Source organism: Megalops cyprinoides, chromosome 7 (genome assembly GCF_013368585.1).
Source record: "Megalops cyprinoides isolate fMegCyp1 chromosome 7, fMegCyp1.pri, whole genome shotgun sequence".
NCBI classification, from domain to species: Eukaryota; Metazoa; Chordata; class Actinopteri; order Elopiformes; family Megalopidae; genus Megalops; species Megalops cyprinoides.
The window spans coordinates 14182763-14207530 of NC_050589.1; the positions used below are offsets into that span (position 1 = coordinate 14182763).

At 38.6% G+C, this 24768-nt stretch overlaps 1 protein-coding gene across 1 annotated transcript in view; it reads right to left on the reverse strand.

Moving 5' to 3' along the window:
* Positions 1-23420, reverse strand: part of LOC118780344 (E3 ubiquitin-protein ligase RAD18-like) — a 48994-nt gene extending 25574 nt beyond the window's left edge. The window contains exons 1-9 of the mRNA XM_036532788.1: positions 23363-23420; positions 22900-22981; positions 22602-22663; positions 21428-21498; positions 16459-16766; positions 15855-15959; positions 12209-12430; positions 8535-8605; positions 6346-6406 (exon numbers count right to left, since the gene is read on the reverse strand). Of these exons, the coding sequence (XP_036388681.1) occupies positions 6346-6406; positions 8535-8605; positions 12209-12430; positions 15855-15959; positions 16459-16766; positions 21428-21498; positions 22602-22663; positions 22900-22981; positions 23363-23413 (1033 nt within the window). The 5' untranslated portion in view covers positions 23414-23420. The remainder of the gene's footprint in view (positions 1-6345; positions 6407-8534; positions 8606-12208; positions 12431-15854; positions 15960-16458; positions 16767-21427; positions 21499-22601; positions 22664-22899; positions 22982-23362) is intronic.
* Between the last annotated feature and the right edge of the window lie 1348 nt (positions 23421-24768).

Sequence of the window (24768 nt, forward strand, 5' to 3'; positions counted from 1 at the left end):
GTTTTGTGAGTCCATGATGATGCTGATAAGAGAACATAATATAACATGATACACCAAGTTTTCTTTTTCTTTCTTGTCTTCAGATATCAAACTCTTAGCTGTGCCAATAGTCACAAAGTGCCACAGGTCTGAGTGCCACATCACTTTTATAAAATGAATCCATAATTGGCTCAACTCTTTTTAGCTAGAGTCTAGACAAAGTAAAAAGAGAGCAAAATTAACAAGCTGTATTGATTACATGAAACCACCAATGAAAGTATTACCTACCTTGCTGTAATCTATTAGTAACTTTCCTAACTTTACCACAGAAGTTGGCTTTTGAGACATATTTGTTCATTTTATAGACTATTAACAATAGATTAAAGATCAGTTGCTGGCTTACTGCAGGAACTACTTGCCTCTCAAAAGAAATGGCAAATGTTTCCATCTTAGGTATCTTGATGTAAGAAAATTCCATTGCTCATGGTGTATCAGTAAAAATTGTCACAACTGGAATGCAAATTGACCAACAGGAAAAACAGAGTGTAACTAATCCTTTCATAAACAGAATTTTGTCATTGCACTGCAATGACAAAATGAGTAAACCAAGTGAAAATCCCACTAACACGTGAAAGCTGCTTTGGATAAAAGTGCCTGCCAAATGAATAAATGTAAAATGTAAATGTAAATATTCAAAGAAAAAAAGTAAATTACATTGTAGGCAGTTGTTACTTAAGTCATGTGGCGATTTGACTTTGTTCTCAGCCAGAAAACATTTAAGCAATTTTTGATATTGCAGAAATCAAACTAGCCATATTCCACCTCATGCCTATTGCTTATTGTAGGCAGTGAGCAGCAAAGATGAAAATATTGCTGTATCGACAGCAGGAAATTGAAACAAAATCGACACTCACGTAAGCACTGAGCTGAATAAAACTCCACCAACACACACCACAAATCAAACAGTATGAAATGTCAAAAGCTCTCCTGCTTCACCACTCAGTCCCAGGTGTACAGCTTCTAATGTCAGAAAAACCAATGACTTGGGCGTCTCACATACTTGTAATCAAAACTGCAGTCACAGTTTGCACAGACTGCTCCCAAACCATGCAGCAAACCATGGAAAAGAGAAGCCACTATCAATTTCTAAAGCAAGATCAGAGATATCAAAAGATGCCTTGCAATGAGTGGAACTTCTGGGAGTAAGGGAAATGTGGCGGTTTCTACTTCCACGATACATTCTGCTCTCTCACATTGTTCTAATACATGCTACAAGTCTGTACACGGATACCAGGCAAAGCTATTCATAGTGTTTCATGTCTTAATATCCAATATCAAGAGATTCTGTGCATTTGAAACAGAAAAAGAACAAAGAAAAAAGGAAAAAAGGCCTTTAGAAGACCTGCTCCATAAAAAAAATGAAGTCCTTGGAATTAATAAAAGAAACATAGGATCAAAGACAGACAGATTGGTTTCTATACACAGAACCAGATCCTACAGGCAAATTAGTATTCAGTTAAGAAAAAACTTTTTGTCCAAAAAAGAAATAAAATCAGAAAGGCAGAGACATAAAATGCAACCAACCAGACATTGTTAAGCTGGAATATGAAATACTGCTTTGAGCAATTCAACTTACGTTTTCATAATGCAATAAATAAATTTCTGCACAAACTCTTAATAGTGTCTATACATTATAGGTATGGCACTATCAAATGGTAATGAGGCAAAAATAAAATAAGGTGAAATGAATTAAAAGCAAAATGTCTTCTCCTGAATTTTGTATGCTGAGGCACACCTGATAAAACAAATTAAGACCACTATTCAGGTTAAATCACCCCACTGTGAACTGGTAGGTGACAACACTGCAGTGATTCAAATTTCCCTCCTGGAGAGTTTTAAAATATCATTTCATTTTCAATGGATGATCTGCAAATGGTGCCAGCTCCAATCTCTAAAAATCTGAAGCATAACAAATCATTTAAAAGGCTGCCAATTAATTTCTTTTAAAAATGAATGACTGACCAATTCCGAGGGCACAGGAGACTGGGCCTGGGATTTTCTCTTGAGAAGATGTTCTCAAAAGAAAGTGTGTAATACACATCTCTTACCACGGCTTAACCACATCCCATAACGCATAAAAATGCAAGAGAGTTACACTTTTGGAAAACTGAACCATTCTTCAGAGTAACACACCAATCTTATTACACCAATCTTATGGCTTGCTGTCATACAGTATGCATTACTATTCTATTTCTTTTTCTTCCTACTGTGCAGTATAGGTGGTTCTGCAGCTGTTTTTAATTTATGTTCTTTCCCTTGAATGCACACTGAACGTCAAGACCCAATTAAGAATTTAGAATTTTGGCCATCATAAGATCCATCTCTGAGTCAGACTCAGCATCACTGTATGATGGAGATTGCATAAGGTTTATCAATACTGACATGATTTTCCACAAACATAATGCCCTGACTGAACGTTCAGCAATGTATTCAAGTGCATCAATTCTGCTCAAGTGCCCTCCCCTCTAAGGAGAACATTCTCTTCTTCCTCGCTGGAAGACCTAGGCATTCCTTTTAAAATGCTCAATGGTTACTGTATTCTCTTACTGATCCATTATTCCAATAATGGAAAGTACTGTCCTATTTATGGTGTTAATATTTCTTGTGTACATAAACAAGTTTTAGACTGTATCCCATGTGTATTTCCCAAAAAAAAAAAAAACAGAATCAATAAAAATCACATGGGCACATAACCTTTTCACAAGTACACTTACTGTGTTTTTATACTTTTTAGACAACACTCTACCCTTGGTCTAAATACTTAAATGTGATTTAAAAGTACTTGAACTTGTACTAAATAACTGTTCTTTTAGATTATTTTAGTTAAAGTAGGTATTGTCTCTGTGCAATTACAGTCATTATCTAAGAGTGGAGCAGGGTTGGATCTTGAAACAGATGCTTTGAAAATGTCACAATGAGATATTTTGGTGTCCATTTGGGTTCAGAGATTGGGCCCCCCAACACTCAGCAGTCTCTGTCTCTACGAAAAATGTTCCATCAAACCGCAGACTAAGAGGTCCTTCCTTCAGGTTTTCAACAGACTTTGCTAGGTATTGGCAAAGTATCCAATAATCTGACATCTGGATGAAAGCAGGATGAGTTTTATATGTACCTATACTCTGCGTACTTACCTAGGGCAGTGTACATGGTAGCTGCGGTGTGTTGATGTCATCACTGATTCAATGGACTGAATGGTTGGTGTCATAACTTCCTCTCTGCCCTTTGAGGCTTTACAATCATACACCTGTCATTTACCTTTTTCCATTTATGCCTCCGGAAGGGCAATGCACACAGACCCATATATAGATGTTTTACAACACCCACGTAGATAGACAAAGCGACCACCTATGTAAAAGTGACACAAACAGGTCACTGCTATTTACTCTCCACTAAAGACTTGTCATCCACACGCTGGACAGAAACGCTCTAGCTAACAATCACTTTTCTCACACTGCAATGTTGTTTAAATTATTTTGGGCACTGTGCTTTGGTGCAATGACAGATTGTTTGTACCTTATGGCATTATAGAGTTGTTGATAAAAACCTACACAAAGCAATTTAGGGGACATTCGACAAGGCACATGTGTAAGCAGAAGCTGATGGATGTTAAATGCCAAGACCATAATTTCTTATACTTGACTTATTTTTACATTTCTCTTTCAGATCCTCAAGATTTGTCTTTTTTTTTTTTGCTAAATTCAAGTCTGTGTAAATACTGTGCAATGGGAGCAAAATAATTACACTTTTAAACAGAATGAAAACCTTGTCAAAATATGGTGTAACAAATTAGCACCACATGCTTTTAAGAATTCTCCTGTGCAAATAAAGACATCTCGTTCACTTCTGTACCTGGAAGACACATAAAGCAAGCCCCCCAGCCTGTGACTCAGCAAACTTTTATTTTATTCATCTGTTTTAAATCTCACATATGAACTTAAATCAGCAGTGACTGTAAGAGGGTCCAAGAATCCTGGATTCCATTCCATGCATGTTCTTAGATAGAAAATGTAGGTACAAAGCACAAATTGACAACTAATAGAGGTCGAACGAAAACGTAAATACAAATGCATTTCAGCTGTCTTTGCTAACAAAGCGAATTTGATTGGTTCTGTAACCACTGAAAAATTACTGAACCTGAAAGATCAACAGAGAGGCATCCATGCATAACACCTGTGGGGTGGAGAATGGCCAGTTACACAGTGACAAGAATAGCATTTCTGAGACATACCATAACAATATTTCCAATCAAGCATTGCCAATATGTAAAAGCCAACTGAACAACTAAACCAGAAGCTTCAGGAGGACTACCCACAGCTATGACGTCCATTTCAGCAACACCTTTCCACCATGTGTGAGACGGCTGTCCAACAATCCACATACACAGTGCTTTACACTTATTGTCACGGATTACAGTTGACAGCCCATGACTGAAAAATTAGAAGCATATTCTTACGAGGAAAAAATCCAATGCATGTCAAAGAATGAGCATTACAATTCTGACTTTCTGCACCAAAAACAAGCCCAAACTTCAGACTCCATAGGACTTTGGTGATTATGCACTGTGTGTTAATGCAATATAATATGTATTGTCTCATTATATTACAGATCAGCAAACACAAACTTAACTCTACCTAAAAAAGACAAATGTTTAGAAAATATTTAGGTCTTTTGGAGTTCAAGCGATTACAATGGAACCTGTCTGTTTTGGCACGACACCATGCTTTTGAAATGACTTCTCACTTCAACATACCAAAAAAAAAAAAAAAAAAAAAAACAGCTCATTTTCCTCACATTCCCAGGAAGTCAATATAATCCCACAGATTGATCCCATAAGGCAACAAATCCTCTGACACAACCCTCTGCGACTCTTCTTACCCCCTAGATGTTCTCTCATTTAGCGCTAAGGTCAAATTTAAACCTTAAATCCTTTCTGAGAAATGACAAATGATGTGGCAAACTGGTCTCCTGATTTCCCGGCCTATCTCTGACAGCCATTTCCATCTGAGCCCAGGGCATGTCATTTCCACTCACTGTGTGCTCAGACATGTTTTAGAAGTGATGATGTATGACCACCTGCCGGAGACCTCTCCTCACTCTATGCTTCCGTCTCCCTCCCCAGGCGGGGCAACCTGCTCGCACAGACGCAAGCAAAGTGACTCATCAGACTCCAGCGATTAATAAGAAATGATCACATCTGCGCACTCTATTTTTGGTCCCACCGTCTCTGCTGTGCATTAATATTTCAGAATCTCCTCTAAAGTTAGACCTCGATTACACAGTTTACACAGGGCTTTCGTTTCCTCGTGCCTGTCCTCATGCCTCATGCCACGTCCTGTCCATCCTTGAAGAGTAAGATGAAATAGACTCTGCCTTTATTGTCTTGTATTTAGGACACTTCAGATGACTTTTCGATGAAGAAGGCAATTTCTGTTCTCCCCCTACAGACTGAAGGTTTTGTCTCTCTTCCTGTTGTCCTGCTGACACCCACATTTACTCATGGCTATGGGTATGCCCTGAAACATCTCTTGTATGACAACTCAGGAGCTCAAGTTCCACTTATGTAAACACTACAAGACAGCTCTGTACCATGCCAAAACTTTAATCTAAGATGTATCTGTGGACCTCTTCACAGACTGTTCAGAATCTGTAAGAACAGCTTAACACCCTCAGCCAACACAAAATTTTGGTGCTGAAGATGCCTACCAATGTTCTCAACACCTCTTATGGGATTAAACCCCGGTGGTCTCGAAAAGGGACCTGACCATGCCAGTCTCCAGAGCTCTAGAGACCAGAGAGCCCTACTCTAGCCTACTCCCTCCCCATCCAGGCCAATGGCAAACACACACATATAAATACATCTATCCTGAAATTTTGAGTTCAGAAAAAAACTTAATGTACCACAAAATGAGCAGTTTTTAAAATATTATTTCTATGTCTTGCGATGTCATCACAAGTCATGTAGATTGTAGATTGATCGTCTTCCCCCACTCTGAAATTTGTATTTATATAGCTTTTGTAGTACTGCACTCACTTTATCTACTGTTACTATGATACAGTAATACAATGATAGTGTACTGTCAGTGGCGGAATTGTTACACTAAAACATAAAAAATCATTACTGTATGGATGTATTACATTGTAGCGCTATTTCTTTCAGCTTGATGGTCAATCACTGTTATACTGTGATGTTGTTGCTCCTGTAATGTGCATTTACTTAATTTCCACAATGGCTTTGTTAGAGTTAGAGTAAATCTAACGAATGCCTCAATAATTCATTTAATGATTCAATAATCATACACTACTTACGGTAGTTTGAATTCACCGCTTCAGTTTCTTCTTCAGTCTGGCTTTTTGAAGAGAACACTGGCTGAAAGGCAAACAAAGACAAAAATTACCATTTAAAAATATATGTCTAATCACACAAGGCCTGATTTTCATGGTCTTAATGCATATTGCTATTACATGGCTGATTACAACTGATCAGCACAAAATTTGCATTTTGGAGTAATAAATGTCAAAAAAGATGCCATGCCATCTTATTTTCTTCCGTTTGTTTCCCAGTCACTGCATGTGGGTGGCAAGGGTCTGCTTTTATCTGAAATCCAGCACAATGATATGATATGATATATCTCCAAAACAGAAGGGTATCAAATATTACACAATATGTTCCAGTAATACGACAACCCTTGACAGGGCGCATTTATGAGAATGACAAGGTGAGGGGATCAAAAACAAGCTGCTACAACAAATATATAAACAACGTCTAAAAAATAAATTACAATGCATTTTTTTCTAAAAATGTTTAGCTTGGTGTTAATTGTTGAAGTTGACCTTAAAACTCGCTAGAGAGTAGGGCTGGGTGATGTCCAAATTTACACATTATTGCATCATCCTGGAAAAAAACTGCAGATGATGCTTGATCCTTGCACTGACACAGACATACCTGCCAAAACAAAAAGTAAGCTGGAGGAGGAGATGGTTACTCTGTGAATACAGAATCAGGCTGCCAATCAGCCAGCAAGAGTCAGAGTGGAGGAGGAGGAGGAGAGAGATGAATAGCAGGAGACACCACCCCCAAAGAAGAAGAAGAAGAAAACTCTGGGTAGCTGGCGTGGAAAGCAGACAAGTACAGCTCCCATTAGCACTGATGAGTGAACCGCTGCTGAAGTAACTCCCCGCCTACAGGAGCTGGGCATTGATGGAGATGATGATCCATTCGCTTGCTGGTGAAGCAATCAGGTTCACTTCCCTCTGATGGCTAAAATCAGCCACAAGTACTGGTGCATTTGTGCTATGAGCACACCACCTCAAAACTTATTTAGCACAGCAGGAAAAGTCATTACCTCCCAGCAGTCTCTACTAAAAGAGCTTGCCTTTCTCATCAAAAATGCTTAAAGCACTGTTTACCTAGGCTTTATTTATTATTTCAATTGCTTAGACTTTCATCATATTTCACTTTTGAGTGAAAATAAAATGTAATGGCTGTGAAGCTCATTGTCTGTGTGTCTGATTGAATGAATTTCATGACTTGCATGTCTTGACCCATCCCTGTCTCAAGCTAGTGCTGTTATGAGAGGGCTTCCTGAAAAAGCAACATCTGAGAAAGAAGAACTGCACCCTAACAATCTATTTCTGTTTTACCTCATATTACAAGCTTATAACCTACAAAGGTTGCTTCCACTGAACGAGAAAAGGAGAAACATTCATGATAATGACAGAGACGCACCTTGAGTGTGATGACCCTGATTACATGAGTCCAACGTGATTTATTGTATAACTACACATATACATTATGGGTTGTTCTCATCTTCTTATTCCGCGCTTTATCATTATAATCTGCAACTATGAAAACATTATCATCATTTGACCATTTGATATTTATCTTTATCACTTCACCAGAAGATACAATAATCCATAAATTTACTGCCCTACCCCTTTCGCCTTGCACTGAGCTTGGAAACTCATGTTCCAGCCTCCAAAACTGATTTTTTGCAAAGTTCCCACCTACATGGGTTGGTGTGAAACGACCACACACCGTGTTTGCAGACTGCATTAAGACCATGAAAATCAAGCCCTGACTTGAGTCTGACCTTTCTCCTAGCCACATGAATGGCCCAGATTATAACTATTGTAAATCATAAGATTACTGCTATAAATACAAAAAAACTGACTCTTCATTCATAGCAGCTTGATAAACATGAGCTAAATATACACCGCTCCTTTTGGTTCCAGGCCCAAAAATCAGTGGGAAATTAGATAAGGGGGTGTATGACTAATTTGAGGCTGGGAAATTGATAGCCAAAACTCATTATAATCTGAAAAGAATATCTGAAACAATAATAAATTTCGTAGTACAATTTCATCAACAATTAAAATGCATGCATTACTCGCACAGAAGAACCAGCTCAACTGAAGCCGACCTGAAAAAGGTCATGAGGTCTTTTAACATTAATTCACACATTAACTAGGGAATTGTTTGTACAAAAAGCACATACACATTTAGATTTAGACTCCATCTGACTTCGAGTCTTCTCCATCTTCTCAACCTCTTTTGCTATGTCTTCCGCTGTTGACAGAGAGAAAAAAAAATCAGTTCCCAGACCCACTGCAACCTTTGTTTACATTCCATGTGCCCACAGACATAATGATAAATTACACGCTTCACTTTGTGTGCCACTCTACTCTTAAAATCAATTCAACCTTGTCCACAAGCAGATGTCCTAGATGTTGTTAACAATCTAGTTAGACTAGTTCTAGACTAGTTTTAGTCAAACACCCTAGAGACTTCTTTAACAGATCAAAATTTTACACACACATGCAAATACACAAAGACACAAAGACACACACACACACACACACACACACTGAACAGGGTCCTCAGAATTTATTCAAACCCCTAACAAGAACAAAAACATTACTGAGAAAACCTATGAATCATTTTAAACACATTCTACTGAATTTTAATAACATTGCATAGAGCAAGGTCACATTCTCCACAAATTATTCATTCCAGAAGACAAGAATTATATGTGTTTACGTGCATTCTATTTAAGTAAAATCCAACAAACACAAATTTAAAGGAGCATTTTGCTTTTTGGAAGTGTACTGAAAACCATGTAGAGGCATTCAAAGGTTTCCCCTTTTCCTGTGGTATGAAAGGAGGTAACACAAAGAAGAAACTAAGCAGTAGCACACCTTTGTCAAGAGAAATGTAAGAGAGCTCTCTAAAGACTGCATAAAATAAGGAAAAATCCTACTTTTATTTCTTCCTCTACTTGATAGGAAATGTTGCTGACACACAGGAAGACAAACACTTCATCTGTGTGCGGGGAATAAAGGCAAAGCTCCATCATCTCACCTGTCTTGGCATGGCTGACACCTGAAAACAACCTCTACCAACAGAGCATGAAAATGACAGATTCTGAATTCAATGGCTTAAGGCACTGCTGAGCAGTGCGCCCAAAAGACCAGGAGCATGATCCCTACCCCCACACTGCCAAAAAAAGAGAAATATGCTCAAGCTCATTTATTGAGAGCTCAGATACTGTGCCAATCTGCACGCAAACATCTGAGATTCTGGGAATGTTGAAGTGCTATCCTCAATTATTTCTACAGTGCTGTGGAGCAGAGTAAATATTAATGTTTTCAAAAGGATTAGATAATCACAAAGGGTTTGCTGTCTGCTTTGATCACAGCAGGAGAGAGCTAGCTCAGAGGCTTCACTACATTTCACTCCAAAGGGAAAATTTTGAGCTTGAAATAAGTAGCCTATACAAATAAAACTGGTTGTCCTGCATGTTCAGCTAATAGAAGTGCTTTGAATGACACACATATTTACATACTGTGTCAATGTAAAATAAGATGAAGTCCTTTGGCAAATTTAAAGCTTAATTTTTCACACAAGGCGCTTGGAAACTTCTGAACCAAGTCTGATATGACATGCAGTGCTACACTTAGTATCAATCTCTCTCCAATGAGGGCCATATCTCCAATCACTGCAATAATCAGGGCTTCCCTTGCCATCTATGGAATGCAGAACACACATCAACTGATCAACTGCACTAAGCGAATAATTTTAGAGATCTTGAAATATATTATGGCAACTTTTAGAAAGCAGGGCTTCCGCTGCATTCCCTAGCAACGTGAATCATCAGGCTCATGCCTAAAATCATAAATCAGCTCTTCATTTCTGTCAATAACATTTTCAAGTGAGGCCTTAGCCTCTATATAAAATAGTGATGATAATTAAAAAATGTTTAGTGTGGTGTAATTAAACAGTGCCCACATTAGATAGACTGTACTGTTGGTTCAATATTTCAGTATTTCCTTATGATTTAAAAAAAAAAAAAACTTTTGACATTAACTTAAGAAAAGTCCACAGTTCTCTTAAGATTTACAAAGCTCAGGCACAGCTCTCTAATTTGCGCAACCATGCACAAATCCCTGGGCCTTCACAAAAGAAGGTGAAACACCAAACCATAATACCCCACTCCCAAATTGTGACATGCGGGGAGAATGGAAAATCTGTAAAATCTACACAAAGAGACAGCGCCAGAAATACACAGCACTGTACCACTATGATTTCCAACCAGTCATTTCCCTATAAATTTTCCCAAATTGAATATTAACTAACTACTTCCAGGTTACGTAACCTTAACATAGCCATAAACTTGGAAACAATCCTGAACAAACAGCAAAACAATTTCCAAAACATGGAGATGCCATCTGATACGTTGCTTCTGAGAGCGCAGCCTAATTTAATTACGAATGTTCTCTCCTGAAGATGATCTGGAGAGGCAGTAACATTCCCACAAGTCCCCCAGCTCCGGGCTGCCACATCAGGGGAATAACTCTGTCCAGCACACATTTTGCCTTTCATGAGCACACAGAGTAATGATGGGAAACAGCGGCCTTTCAGAGAGACCATGCAGAGTCCAATTCAGAACTAATGGAGAATCTCTGCAGTGCATTCTGTAAAAGATTATTTAAAAATACGAGATGAGAGGACTCAGCAATACGAGTTGTCCACAGAGGGATGGATGTCCAACTCAAACACTTATAGCTACCTTTTGCTGAGGTTTTGTGTGACCTCAGCAGGCTTCATAACACTGACAGCAAGAAAAACTGTTTTCTTGGACTGAAGTGCATTCAGTGGTAATAGTTTCATCTGGTGGTCCATCTGGAAAAAGCACTTTTAAGTAACATTACTCTAAGAAATAATTAAGAATCTTGTTTTGGGAGGTTATGAATCTTTCATACAAGCTTGATTCCAACAAAAAATATTCACAGGTGGATCCATCAAACCCACCAACCAACTTGCAACCTCCTGTTTACATACGTACATACGTAGTTCTTCTTTTGATACTGCTCCCTTGACACATTACATAATTTTGACGTTTCTATAACAGACGTAGCTGCAATTAGGGCTATCTGACCACTTTCAAAATCTGTTAGAACTCCCTCAGAATTCAAATGCTCAAAGGTTTAAAATATCTTTTACAGGAGAAACATACTGGAATTAGTCTTGACATTAATATGAAACTCAAGTGTAGACTCCTTCTTAATTGCGATGTAGTTATGTCAAAATATGAGTTCATTTTTATTTATTATATTTTCCATCACTACCCTCTATTTAAACACACACACACACAAACGCAATTTATACAGGCACTGTATTGGTGATGGTGTAAGGGATTACATTTACAATGTTAGTGAATGGCAAATGGCTCTATGTTGAGGACAATTTAGAGACGCTTACACTGCATATCTTCTTTAAATTGTGATTCACACCGATTAATGTAAACCCGGAACAAAGTAATCTGTGCATAAAACTCAAATACTAGTGAGGTCACACAGGTCTCCCTATACAACCTGAACCACTTGTAGCAGCGGTGTCCGTGTCCATCTGTGATGTACAAAAGACCATCAAGCCAGAGCCACTCTCATTGTGAATGAAACAACCAAAAGGTCCACTGCCATGACCAGAATACCTGAGAAACCAAATCCGAGAATAAAAACACCTGAAAGAGACGTACCAGAGAACACAACTCTTGAGTCGCAGGATGCCTGAGTGGCACATACCGTAACTGTACATCATCTACAACAAACACACGTGGACAGGTCGACAGTAAGACAGCCACACTGTGCGTGAGAACAGATGGCTGCATACCTGATTTGGGAACCAAGGAGTCACACTGTGCATTGTACATGTGCACAAAATCCTGGTGCCTCCTAACGAGCTGTTCCCGGGAGCCCTGGGTAGAGAGGTGGAATTCCTTCAATCTCCTCTTCAGTTCTTGCATGGAAAGCAGGGTATACACCACCTTAGCCAACGGCTTCCTTTTCCCAAGGGAACTGTAAAAAAGGGACAGCCGAAAGCCTTTAAGCTGAGCTGACAGGAGAAGAGATTCCTTTGAATGAATGTTCTCATCAGCTCAGAACATGCACTCTGCTGAACAATTAATTTGTATAATGTAAGGGTAGGTTTATAGTGAATAATGATGATTACATTTCCATGTCCATATAACAAAAAGATAGATGGATCTGAGCAGCACAAATGCCCACAAACAAGTGTGATTTGTCTTTCACCTTTCTCTATGTTCTGTCATTGCTGAACCTCGTAATACTAGTATGTACACAGTGTCGGCATCTTTTAATATACAAATATTTAAAGGCAATGCAAGCATCATGGATGTGACATTTGCACTCAAAACTAAAACAAAATGTCTCACAGATTTGACTGTTCATATCTAAATGATTTTTTATGAATATCACAACCGCTTGTGGGCAGTGTAGACACAATTTCCAATTCTGAATATTGCATATTGCAGGAAAATAGCAAATAAACTTGAATTACACGTGACAGAAATAAACAAATAGTGAGAGATAAAGGCATCTTGGCGGATGTGACGCACCATAACTAATGTGACTGTGTCAGAAATAACATTCACTGATTACAGATTTGATGTTCAAAATTAATCACGACCATTTTTCATAGCCTGGAAATGAGGTGTCTAAATATAAGTGCACTGTTGTAAAATGTCAGCATACAACCCTTATTTTGTGAGGGTAAGCCTAGTAGAGATTCTGATAGACATGATTACTGCTAGTAAACACAACATGTGAGATTCTAATTTACCAGACAAATGGAAAATCTACTGGCCACATCTAATACATATGGATTGTGTACATTTCCATGCTTTTTCTTAAAACAAAGTCAAACGCAGTGTGGTCACAACAAAAATATTGTGCCTAATGGCAAACTTAACATAAAACTAACATTACATTTTGCCAACATCTTTTGCAGGCTTAAAACTGACATTAGACCGGTATATAGAACTTAGGAGAGCTGAATTATTGCAGCCATTTCAAAAAACAAAGGTTGCGGCCTGGTTCTGAAATCTATTCATACTGCTGCCTTGGCAAAGTAGAAAGTTTCAAAATCCATTGAGCAGCTAGTGATTCTCATCAACCTCCTAACTTCATTCTCGTGAATGCAGCTTCTCATTACTATTCTGTTTTGGATAAAGAACTGTTTCAGTGTGCCTTTTCATACATGAATGCTACAGGCAAAGATGAATTCCCTGATGATAGCTTGGCAGGCAGTATGGAACTTCAATCCACTGTTCCCACAGAGTGCTGTCATATAGGGTTTTTAAAATAGGTGCAGAGGCATCTGTTGACAGACCACTGCTCAGTGACTTGGCTAGCTGGGTAGTTTGTGGAAAGAATATCTTAAAGTCTGTAGGTGGGAGTGTGGAATAAAGGACCACATGTGAGGATCAATGTCTACCACTAGGTGTGTCAGGGCAGCCAGCACTCTCAGAGAAAAAACCTCCAGCTGTAGCATCCGTGTGCTTCAAAGTGTATTTTTAATTTCATTCATTTTCAGAATTTTGAAATATTTATTTATATTGGCCAAAAATATTAATAATCACTGGCCATTGTGGATACTGACAGTGGAAAGAAAGGGAGCAATTCTAACCATATGGCCTTGATTACAGTTAGCTTTGCAGAGAAGGTTTTAACCCAATCCCATGTGTATTTCATAACAAACTTTTCCTTGAAAGAATAACAGATGTGACATGTGTCTTTGAATAATTGTGAAAGAATACACAGAAGCCCAAGAGCCTGAAATTCAATACATTTCACACAGTGAAAAGTGAAACCGAAAAATGAGAAGTACTGGTCAAACACATTCCTGTTGGGCATCTCCAAAATATGTTAACTCTGGGTCTCTGAGCCTTGACTTTCAATGGTAAAGGACGCAAAATAGTTGATAAACTTGACAAAAGTCTAATCAGAATGCAGTTATGTACACTTTTATGATATCTAATATTTGAGCACCAAAATAATTAGAATTTTATTTTTGGCATTTAGGAACACTCTACTGTGGAACTGCATATTATATTATATTATCTTATCAATATTAAACTTCGAAATTCTACATTCATCTAGGCTTTTTTGTGAAAAATTCAAATTCTGGAACCTGGTCAGGAACGTAGCCCTTGCTTATATATTTGTGTCCTCCAAGATTCAGTTCCTCATGATTCAATTTACAGCAAGGATGCCATGAACTCAGAGTGTCGTACACACAGGGACTGCCTGTCAAAACATTGTGAGTGAGAGAGTGAGAGACAATAACATTTTACGCAAGTAAACCTGATGAAATTCACACGAAAAATACCGATTAATGAAATCACTGGGTTCAGTGTCATGGTGCGCAAACTTTGAAGGCAAGACAAAAGCAAAATGCAGCACAGCCCAAAAGCAGAGTTCCCACAGTAACAGTTTCCTTGTATGAGAAGAACAAAAAATATCTCTTCAAAATAATGCAAGCAGTGATCTAGATGAACAGGTTTGGTGGAGAACTAAATGCTGCCCACATACTGCACCTATTTGAAGTGACCATCTGCAAAGATCAGGTATTGAACTGACAGGCCATAGGGGACATAAGGACAGAGTGAGAGAAAGAGAATCAAAGGGGAGAAGAAAAACTACCAATGGCCAATGGCTCCCTTTCTTTGATGGCACATCCTGCAGTGGGCTGAAGGACATGAAAGCACGAAAAAACCTTTTGACTCAGCACTTACACCAGGAAGTCCTCGCCACAAATCAAATCCTTCTTGGTATCCGTGACAAAATGGAAATCTCCAGCAGAGAGCAATGCAGCTCCTGAACTTATTCATCTTTGGCGCAGTAGGGAAAGGTTTCAGAGCTTGGCCATTCTGAGCAATAGCAGGTAAGATTCATAGCACTTCTCACCTATATCCTACCGGCGACTTCTTACCTATACTACCACTGTTACAGCTCCAATTTTGTGGAAACAGCAACTAAATTGCAAGGCGAAATATGAACAGAAATAGTTTACATCAGTGTCCTGCGCATCTTGGTTACTTAACCATGTCTTCACATTGCACACAGGCAAGGGTATGCTTGTTCCACAGTCCAGTTGTTACCATAAGGCTAATCAAAGCCTTTAGGCAGCTCAGACAGAACACTTTGCAGTGGTTCACAGCATTGTTCAAAATTATGAAAGCTCCCCCAAAAAAGCCTCTTAAGCACCTTTCAAGCATTTAAGGAGCTTTCAGGAGAGATTTCACATTGATTTCTGTGAAGACAAATGAACAGACTGAAAATTCCTAGTGGAACATTAATGCAAAATGTGCCATTCTGTTGCACAGATGGAGACAGCGTTGGCTGCCCATCATAGTTAGCTGCTCTTGATGTGCGTAAACAACATTACTCACAAAACCTGAAACTGTGTCCATGTTTCAAACTTCAACAGGCTAGATGCGAAGGCACTCTTGGTGAACCATACCTCCTCACATTTTCCTTTTTCTCAGGTCCCGCCAGGCAACTGTCGAGGTGTTTGTTGATGTACGGCTGTGAAACAGCCACTGAGCACACTGGACACTCCACTGAAAAGAAACAGAAAAGAAGGGATCAACTAGGAAGGCACTCAATGGTGTGCACCTCTGTCCCTTTGCTGAAACAGTCTTAAAATCATGCTTGACTTCTTCACAGTCTAGCATGACTAGCATGACCTGTGGTTGCGTTAGCACGTACTATGAATATTTGCTGACAATGAATATATAATGAGATGTTCATTTAAATCCATAACCACCTCCTTTATATGTAACTGGTGCCCTTTACCAATTAATGGCAAATCAAGTTTCACTTGGTTTACCTTCTACTTAAAATTCAAAAACGGATGTATTTATAGTTATGGGAAGGATTATGAAAACAATCTGGGTGCTGATATCCTTTTGGGAAAGAAAAAAAAAAGCACAGCGGGGGGAAAAAAAAGAGAAAACCTTACTCAATCACCTTCTTTGTTCAATTCCAATGCATGTCAAGCTATTCATTCCCATCACTGACAGAGAATGACATTACCAGGTAGACAGAGACAGAGATTACCTTTCACAACTGAATTCACTTCCCCCGATGTGGACGGGGGGGAGCTTGACGACTGTGCAGCGGCCGGTGTGTGGCTCTCATCCACAGCCCCAACCATCACATGCGGCGGTTCTGGGGCCGCAGGCTCCTTGACCGCGCAAGCAGGCGGTGGTTTAGGTTCTTGTGTCAGAGAACTGGAGGACCCCCTCTGCAGGAAGTGACTTAAGAGTGTGCCTTCCCTCTTTGGACCCCTTTGATATGTTGCGGAGGAAGAAGGGGTGTTTGAGGGGGTGGGTGGCGAATCGAAACTCATTTGCGACAACTGCTGCCTAAAACAAAGACGTAAGCAGTGCCTGTCATTAGAGAGGGCAAAGTTGTAATGAAAGCCAGACATAATTCTTGCTTCTGCAGAGTAGACTGTAATTATATTATCTAGCCATGCCATACGGTCAGTGTAACTAAATCGCTGATGGTGAAATAATCCATTGTGTTTCTGCCTCACTGTAAATAAGAACACACTGAAATTTCTCTTTCCAATACTTTCCACACAGTTTTCCAACACTAACCACGACTGTATGATTTTCATAAATGGCAGAAGCTCCCTTTTTAATTCAGAGATTTATTTTTTAGAAAGAGCACCACAGATTTGCCTTTCATGAATTTACCCACTTTCACCCCATCAAGACCACATTTTCTGACTGGCTGGACACTACTGTCACAGAGATTTCAAGGAAAACCTCACAGGCAGACGATGACAGATGCAGTCTTAAACCAGAGAGAATAAATAAGGGCTCAAAGGCAGATAACAACAGCCGTGGAGTCTTACACAGGAGAGAACAAACAACCACACTGGCAGAAGGCTTGCTCTAAAAACATTTCATATTGAAGGAAAAGAAGCCCTTGTAAATAATTCTATGTATACTATATAAATGTATGATCAGTCAACATTGTCTGTGTGAAATGGCCAAGAAGAAAGCACAATATATATATGTAGTAATCATAAATAAATCACAAAATGATAAAATGAGCCCTATGTTCTGTTCAGCAAATGTTATCAGATGGTCAATGTGGAGCAGAAATAGTTCTAATAATGTATGAGAAGAAATCTGCACATAGAACAGTATACAAATTCAATAATACAAACCTCCAAAAAGCCATGGTATTTATCAATATGCCAATGCCAAATATTATAGAGGGGCTATTATGGGGAAAGCTAGGGGGCTTCAAGAACTAGAAAATTGATCTCACACACATTTAATGTTCACCCACTGCTAAAATCTTCACAACACTGAACAAAGCCAACATACAATTCAGGTAGAGAGAGGCGAAGTTCTCAACAACCCTGGCAGTGCATCTGGAACCCTGAACCTGATCTCAGAGGCAGCATTTTATGGCACCCTCAGGAGACAGTGAAAAAGTGAAGGAGAAGGGGGGTTCAGCAAAATGAACATTTGGTAGCTTCTCTCAACTTATACTGACTGTCAGTATAATAATAATCATAATAATAATGCTGACAAGAGAATTAGACTTTGTGAGCAAAGACAAATGGGATACCAGTCTTCTCAAAAACTGATTTTCTTTTTTCCAATCCACACAGTCATTTTGATGGAAATCACAAAAAGGAATATGGCAAAAATGGCTTCTCTACAATAACAAAACAGTTCTTCAGTGTACATATTTTTTTGCGAGACAAAAGTAGTTCAATATGTTAACTGCTTTGACAGAGAAGTGCCGTCAACTGCTCTCTCAGTGGTTTGAGAGAAGGAGTATACTCATCCTCTCAAACCACTGAGACAACTGATTTACAACCCTCCCCAGATCAGAGCTGTGATGGCTCATGTGTCACAGCTCTCTGCTAAGGCAGAGGAATAGATTAGTCTAAGGCAACATAACTTTCATATGAGAGCTCAATCTATTTTCCCAGCAGTTTTATTACAGAGCACAATAAGTGTACCTGAACACAACCTGAACCACAGTTCTAACAACACCTTTAGACAAGAGAAAATGAGTTTTAAACTCCATGGGAATGACCGAGACCAAGATAATGTCACTGTCATGAGGCATTACTATCACCAGAGAGAACCTCTGTGAAAAGCTATGATCATCACAATTGAGACAGCAGACTAAAAAAACTTTTTTTTTTTTTTTTAATAATTGTTTTATGTTTCATAACTAGCATGTATTGAGCCACAGGCAAGCAAATATTATCCTACGCACCATTAAATCCTACATAAATATGGTTTTGCTAGCCAAACACTCCTATAAATAATCTAAATATTGTGCAGATAAGCGCACTGACACAATATACTACTTACTAAAATGATACTGGCACGCTAAAGCATCAAGTGGCCAACAGGGACGGGTCCATTACAACTGGAAAGGAGCTAATTTCATCATTGCATGCTGTCAGTCCCCAATTACATGAGGACAGGAACCAATTTCACAATGAAATTAATCAAATCTCATCGTGCTTACTTATCTCTCAAGTCTGGACATATTTAATGCAAATTATTCTCATGGAAATAAGGCTGATTTCACCACTCTCTCAATGAGCACAGATCTCTGAAAACAGCTCGGATTCATAAAATTGTTGCCTAATACTGCATCAGAGCATGCTACTCTCATTCAAAGATACACTGTAATAGCAACAGAACATTGTAACCTCATACACCAAACACCTTTGCAACATCATGTATAAAAAAAGACCTCAAATGTGGAATGTTCTTGCCATAGCTAATTCAGATAAAAAATATCTTTGTCATGAAAATACTGTCCTGTGTTGATCATGATGGTCTCTGTCACGGCACTCCCGTCAGACTTAGGCTACATATTTAGACCCCCAGCCCAACACTTTAATGGACCAGATTTCTGCAGGAAACACTGGATTCTGTACCTAACCATGTACTCACACTGCCACACCAGGGACAGGGCCTGTGCATAATTGAAAATAAAAGAAGTAACATTTGGCAAGGGCATCTCTTTGAGCGCTCATTGATCATCTTGCTAGCGGCCTAAGGGGACTAGTAGATCAGAGAGGAGGTCGATAGCGGGCCTAAAGCAGAAGTTCTAATTACATCCCAGCCGTCCTCGCTTCCTGCACCGCTGCTGACAGGCGAGGTCAGAGAGGTGACAGCTGCCACACACAACTGTCACCTCGGCGGACACTTAACAATGAAGCGGTGCATACCAATGAGCACTGGGATCAAAGCAGGAAGTGCGTGAGACATGTGGTGTCACTTCTGTGCTTCACAGCCATTAGCCGGATTTACCGCATTGTCATTCGGGATCACGAACTTAGGAGTGACCCAAACTGCACTGAGCTTTTAAAATAAGTGGCCCAAATGAATATGTCAAAATATGTCAGCTAGATTCCTTTTGACTTGGCTTTGCATTTTGTTGAATTTTTGCACTACGGTGGAGGCCAAAATCAACAGTAACAGTATGACTAACAGGAACCCCAGCGTGAGCATTAAAATACAGAAGCATGTCCAGATTCCACTGAGTTTATCCTGTTTAGTGTGAAATGGTCAACTCCTCACAGCACTTGTGGGTAATATAAGCAATAACAGAAGGTTTTCTGTCTCTTTGTTCAGTGCCTGAAGAAAAAAAGACCTCTCACTCATTTCTTTTTCCCCAGCAAGTGATTTCGAAATGTGAAACACAGATATAATCAGCATCTGACACAACTTCAACGCTCTCACACTGGCACCGCTGCCACACTTCCCTCCACTACTTTCACAGCAGGAAATGACATAAACCGTACAACGTGACTGGCAATGTCCCTCTCACACTACACAGCATATGTAATATGCGCAAAATATAATATTCTTTCTGAAGTGGACAAATTACTTATTGGCTAAGAGGTAGTGTTGCATGCTTGGCAAAGAGAGGCACCACAGCATAATGTAAGTAAATTGCAACATTTTAATGTCAGAAAGACTCTGAACACTAAGACCCGCAAACAGAGCTTTTCTGCACAGACTTTGACTTCTTTATGATTAAGATCACATATTCTGGAGGATATATCGCCATACACTGCGAACATCTTAATACGGTGTTACCTAGCTTGCAAGTCAATTTTCTTTACAGGTTTGCTATCTAGTAAGTAAAAAGTAACACCTTACTCTACAAAGCACTACATTATAACTTCTATTGATAATCACTGACAGTTACCAAGCTAATTAGCTCAGCTTTCTAACTTCTCTAAATTCTGAAGTATTTGCACAGCGTGCACATATTCTTTGGGCACTGCAATTTGTAGCATATGGACTTTTATAGTACCTATTCAATTTCTAGCTTAATAATGTTGTGATTTTTTTCTGGAAAAAAATTGCTCTGAATGCAATTTTGCATCAAGTTTGCATCTGTTTTTACACATAATATCTTTATTTTACAATATGCCCCATGTCTTAAATAAAAACACAGGCCCGAGCGCACACACAATGATCTCACAAATCTCATGGAAGTCACAGAGGTCAAGGTAAGACACCCTTTAAAGAATTTCTAATTCTTCAGCTTACAAAAAATCCCTTCCCTACCCTTCCCATATACAGCAAGTTTCACTCCTGATCTTCAGCTTCTAAATGAAATTTGTTTCCACCAACTGTGCTATGTTTGGAAAGCCAATGAAATGTGAACTAGCTCTAGATAAAGGTACAGACTTAATTAACAAGGAATATCGGTCAGACACAGGAAACTATTTTGGTAACACAAGAAACAGTTCCCCATAAATAGCCTTGTTGCCTACCTCCAAAAGCGCTCATGAAAAAGGATATGTTGTCAGTACAACAGACAAATTGCCCTTGGTTTAAATTCTGTTATGCTTCATTATAAGAAAAAAGTGGTCAGAAGGCAAGAAAAATGAGTTCATGGATAATTACTAAAAAATATCTGACATGTCAAGCATTTGCTATACTGCACAAGCCATATCATTTATCCTAAATAAAGACCTATGCATCGCAAGTTTTTAACATTTCATGTAGTACTTTACCTTGATGCTTTGAAGCTCCTGACGATATCATCCAGAATCCTGTTGTTCCTTAAATCCAATTCTGTGATGGCCTTAAATGACACAAATGGCACATACTGTGACTTGTGTCAGAATTTACATTACTCATTTCTCATAATGCTTTTCAATCACAGACAGGACAAAGTTCTAAGGATGACATAGCTCAATTTAAAACAATTTGTACAGTATGCACTCATTCTAAACAATTCCTCCACAGGCACGCAACACCAAATATGAAATAATGCTATAGCCTCCTTTTTTGTTTAAACAAGAGGCTTAACCACTCAGACTAATTGTGTGATTATTCCAAATGGCTGTTTTCAAGGTATTAAGCAGCAGGTAACTGATTGCCATTCCAAAAATATACAAGATTCATAAATGGTTATCAAATCAAACTGAATCAAAGTTGATTGGATTAAATATAATCATATCACAATGTCCAAGGTCAACTGAAGATCATATTGCTATGTAATCTGAAATATGCAGCTACAATTTGACGTATGACTCAAATATGCTAAACTGTGCTGCAAATAGGTATCCATGCTTGACATATCCAAGTTTCCAGTGCCGCTAATAGTATCAAATACATTATAATTTATGCAGAAAATGCCCCAGCCTGGACAAGTTACCAATCATCTCTCAGTCCTACTCCTGGGGGCCCACTGTCCTGCATATCTTCTGTCTATCCTTGCTCTACCTACCTGACTGAACTCATCAGTGGTACCTTTGATTAGCTGAGCACACCTGATTTAATCAAGCAGCAAGGATAGATAGAAGATACGCAGGACAGCGGGCCGCCAGGAGAGGTTTGAGAAACGCTGATCTACACCACAACTGCAAGACACAACAGTTTATCAACTTGTATACTAGCCAAAGTATATAATGACCACAAGACTTTATTTCAGAAAACATCTATTTTGAATCTAAAGTGAACAACAAAAAATGCTTTAATAAAGGTTTCTTTTTGTTTTAATAGTAATAAATGTGGACGTATGTGTACAATCTGAACGTAGTATTACTCTTTCAGGTGGAATAGTGACATTTGCTGTCAGCTTGTTCATTAACTTGTGTGTGTGAACTGCAGCAGCCGGCTACCATCAACCTCCTCTTGGCAGTCCTTGCTTATTAAGTTGAAGACATATGACGACATACTTACTACGTTACACACGGGGCACTGCGATTTGTAGGATAGGAACTTCCGAATACACAGTGAGCAAACTGGAAGCAAAAAGGATACACACAAGTGGCATGTTAACTACAGCAAAGTAGCGAGCGAAACACAGAATCAGCTGCACTGAAACCAGTAGATCATTAGCTACCTGATCAAACATCCACCGTAACCAAATTAGACATAAATGTTTTTATATGTACATAACAACTGTATACATTTATTCCTTATACCTACAGTTACAGTATCGACAGACAACGTTTACTATCTAACGTTAGACACTTACAAGTGTGAGAGCACTGTTGAGCCATCATTGAAATGTTCAGGTAATCAAAGCAGATGGGACATCGAAGAAGATTATCGACATTCTAAATGAAAACGAACGAAAATGACATGTACATCTGAGCAAGTGTTCATTAACAAGTTAGTATCACCGCTTCCAGTCAAGGTAACTAACTAGCTATGCTAGCTAACCAGTGTAACCTCTGGCTACGCGGGTCTTTTCAGTAGGTTAGCAAGCATACATTAAGTCATATGTGTCTATATGCATCTGCTGTTAGCAAGCTCTAAAGTGAATGGAGACTAGTTGCACCTATCTAGTTAACTAGAGTCTGTCTGGTAACTAAACTCCAATAAAGTCCATCTTGCTACCTTAAGTTCGTAGCTACGAGCTGACATATCTTTTATTAACGTTAGGAAAAAAAAAACAGTGATTCAGAACAGCAGACTAGCTGTCAGGTTGCACTTACTTTAAGACATACAAGATTTGGTGGTAAATTCTGTTCAGACGAAAGAGACATCTTCAGATCTGTGATTTTAATTAGGCTGTGTACTATAAAAGTTCGCCACCTATTCCACAACCAACTTTCTGAGCTAAACAAGAATCAAGGCACGCAATTCCCGCGCTTGTGATTTCGTTTACCAAGCGTACCGCCGTATTGCGTCACGTCCTGTTTGCGCACAAGACGACGAGAAGAAAAGGACCTTAGAATTATATTAAAATTTCCGAGTGAGTAATTACATGAAATCCATTTATTGAGTCTCCGTTAATCTAAAAAGGGACTTCAACTGAAGTTTAGGCGATTAGCTAGAAGATGACCTGTTCTAATTATTCCTGGAACACTTTCATGGCATTTTTATGCAACAATTTAAAAAACATATTTAATTTCGTAATTACTTACGTAATTACTTACCTCTCCATGTACACAAATATAGTGTTTGTTGTAGCCACTATACGATCTGTTTTCCACACCCTCCTAAAAAAATAAAAAATAAAATAAAAGTAAGGAACCATAAGGAACCATCCATCACCCCTTCTGCCGCAATATGAAAATTTAAAGCTGTGGCTTTCTTGTGTTTAAAAATTGAGGTTGTTTGCATCTGTTTTCCATAATCAAAACTATTTGTTACTTGAATTTGAAGCCAACTGATATCCTGAAGTTAAAATTGTGTTAGGTTTGCAGAGTTTGGGTCCAGCTGATGGAAACATTTACAGTGTGGTTTCAATTTAAATCTCAACTCATGACTAAATCTAATATAAGAAATAAAAATGATCAGAGTTAATGATAAAAGACCAAGTTGTCCATTTTCCATCTTCCATGTGTCCACTTTGATAGTATTATGTTTTGTTTTTTTGTTTTTTTTAGTTGTGCATATTACACCAACTTTATTTTGTTAAATCACCTCAATACATTTTAAGTGAAGCAATTTGCACTTTTGTACTGTAAAATTGCAATCGTTGATGAAGACTGCATTTTACTGTATGTTACTGTTTGCAACCAAATTTGACAGAACAATAATTGTTATCAAAAAAATCCAATAAAAAGTAATCTTCATGACAGCAATAAATTCACACCAAAGAGATCACTAGCTATTTAATTGTGACTGGTGGAATAAACCGGTAGCAGATACATGGCCTTATAATAAGTGTGGACGTCATTGCAGGTCAACAGTTTTAGCTCCAGACATGGTCACTTTCCCAAGATGCTGTTGTGATTCACATGTAACAGCTCCAGTCTCAAATAATCCTCATAACAATGTTTATTTGATTGAATACTAGTTCTATGTCATTAAAGATCTAAAGTCAAGAAAGCCCACATATTCACGCCAGTGTATCTATGTTTGAAAATGGCTATTTAAGTATTAGTTCTGCATA